The sequence below is a fragment of the Sinocyclocheilus anshuiensis genome, unplaced genomic scaffold (genome assembly GCF_001515605.1).
Source record: "Sinocyclocheilus anshuiensis isolate Anshui unplaced genomic scaffold, SAMN03320099.WGS_v1.1 scaffold423, whole genome shotgun sequence".
Classification (NCBI taxonomy): Eukaryota; Metazoa; Chordata; class Actinopteri; order Cypriniformes; family Cyprinidae; genus Sinocyclocheilus; species Sinocyclocheilus anshuiensis.
The window spans coordinates 1706-2826 of NW_015549610.1; the positions used below are offsets into that span (position 1 = coordinate 1706).

At 43.9% G+C, this 1121-nt stretch overlaps 1 protein-coding gene across 1 annotated transcript in view; it reads right to left on the bottom strand.

Annotated features, from left to right (window-relative positions):
• Positions 1 to 593: 593 nt before the first annotated feature.
• LOC107659148 (collagen alpha-1(XXI) chain-like) overlaps positions 594 to 1121 on the bottom strand; it is a gene marked incomplete at its 3' end in the record, with an annotated part of 2482 nt that continues 1954 nt past the window's right edge. Inside the window, exons 2-3 of the mRNA XM_016447986.1 lie at positions 927 to 1107; positions 594 to 753 (exon numbers count right to left, since the gene is read on the bottom strand). Of these exons, the coding sequence (XP_016303472.1) occupies positions 594 to 753; positions 927 to 1107 (341 nt within the window). The remainder of the gene's footprint in view (positions 754 to 926; positions 1108 to 1121) is intronic.

A 1121-nucleotide genomic window follows, 5' to 3' on the forward strand; every position in this document is an offset into this window, starting at 1 on the left:
TCCACACCAAGACAAACACAACTGGAAAGGGAGGGAGGGCTTCACTGCTGCTGCGGCTCTCTGCCTGATGTGCATGTGCCGATCAATGTGTGCTACACTGCTGTGCTGCACCTGCGTGGAGGGGCATCGGAACTCGACAGTCTCAACATTTCCCGATCTGACCTAATATTTTGATATTTTTATTAGTTTGACAAGGAAAGCTGTGCGCAAACAGAAACACGCGCACATATATCTATACATATATTCATTTATAAAAAAAAAAAAAGACACTCCCCAGAAAAAAAGGGCACTTTCTCTCGAGGAAGAAAAAGGGCAGGTGCTCAAGACCCCTTTTATGTCTATGTGTGCACGTGCCTGGTGTGGACAAACTGATTGTTGTGTTAAGGCGCTTAAAATTGTGAGTAAATATGCAATATCGTATAAAAGCCATTTTAAAATCTCTGTTGTGCCTCTAACATGGGTTTTGTTGTGTGTGAACTTGTCTTTTTTATTTATGAAGCACTTATAATGCAGCATCTGTGGGTTTTTTTCTCTCGCAGTTGGGTTAGGCATGAAAAAGGTGTTTTGAAGTGATTGTGACTGAAGTGTCACACCTTTGGGGCGTTGTCTCTGATGATAGAAGGACTGAACACAGACTCGACAAGGAATTCCAATGCCAAGCCGGTGCGGCTGTTGCCTCCCTCATATGGCACATCCTCCACTGCTCTCAGCACTTCCTCCAGAGTCGAATAATCCGTCAGAGCTATACGCATCCTAAACAAGGACACAGCCAGATGCACGGAATATTCAAGCAGTCAATTTGTGCTTACTGAGGTCAGGAATATACACATTATATATTATAGTGTTTATTCTCTCATAATCATTTTCATAGCAGAAATCATCTCTCTGTTGTGCAAACACTAACCCGCCTCAGTATGTATACTGACCTGGACAAGTCTGAATAGACAGTCACTCCAAAGCGAATGCCTTCCTGTCCAACCACACTTCCCTGGAAGGCTCGGATGATGTCCGCTATGAACTCTTTGATCTGCTGGAAGCTGGTCGGACCCACTGACCAGGAATCATCCACCAGGAACACAATATCAGCAGGCATGGCTGTACGACATACTGAAAAAAAAAAA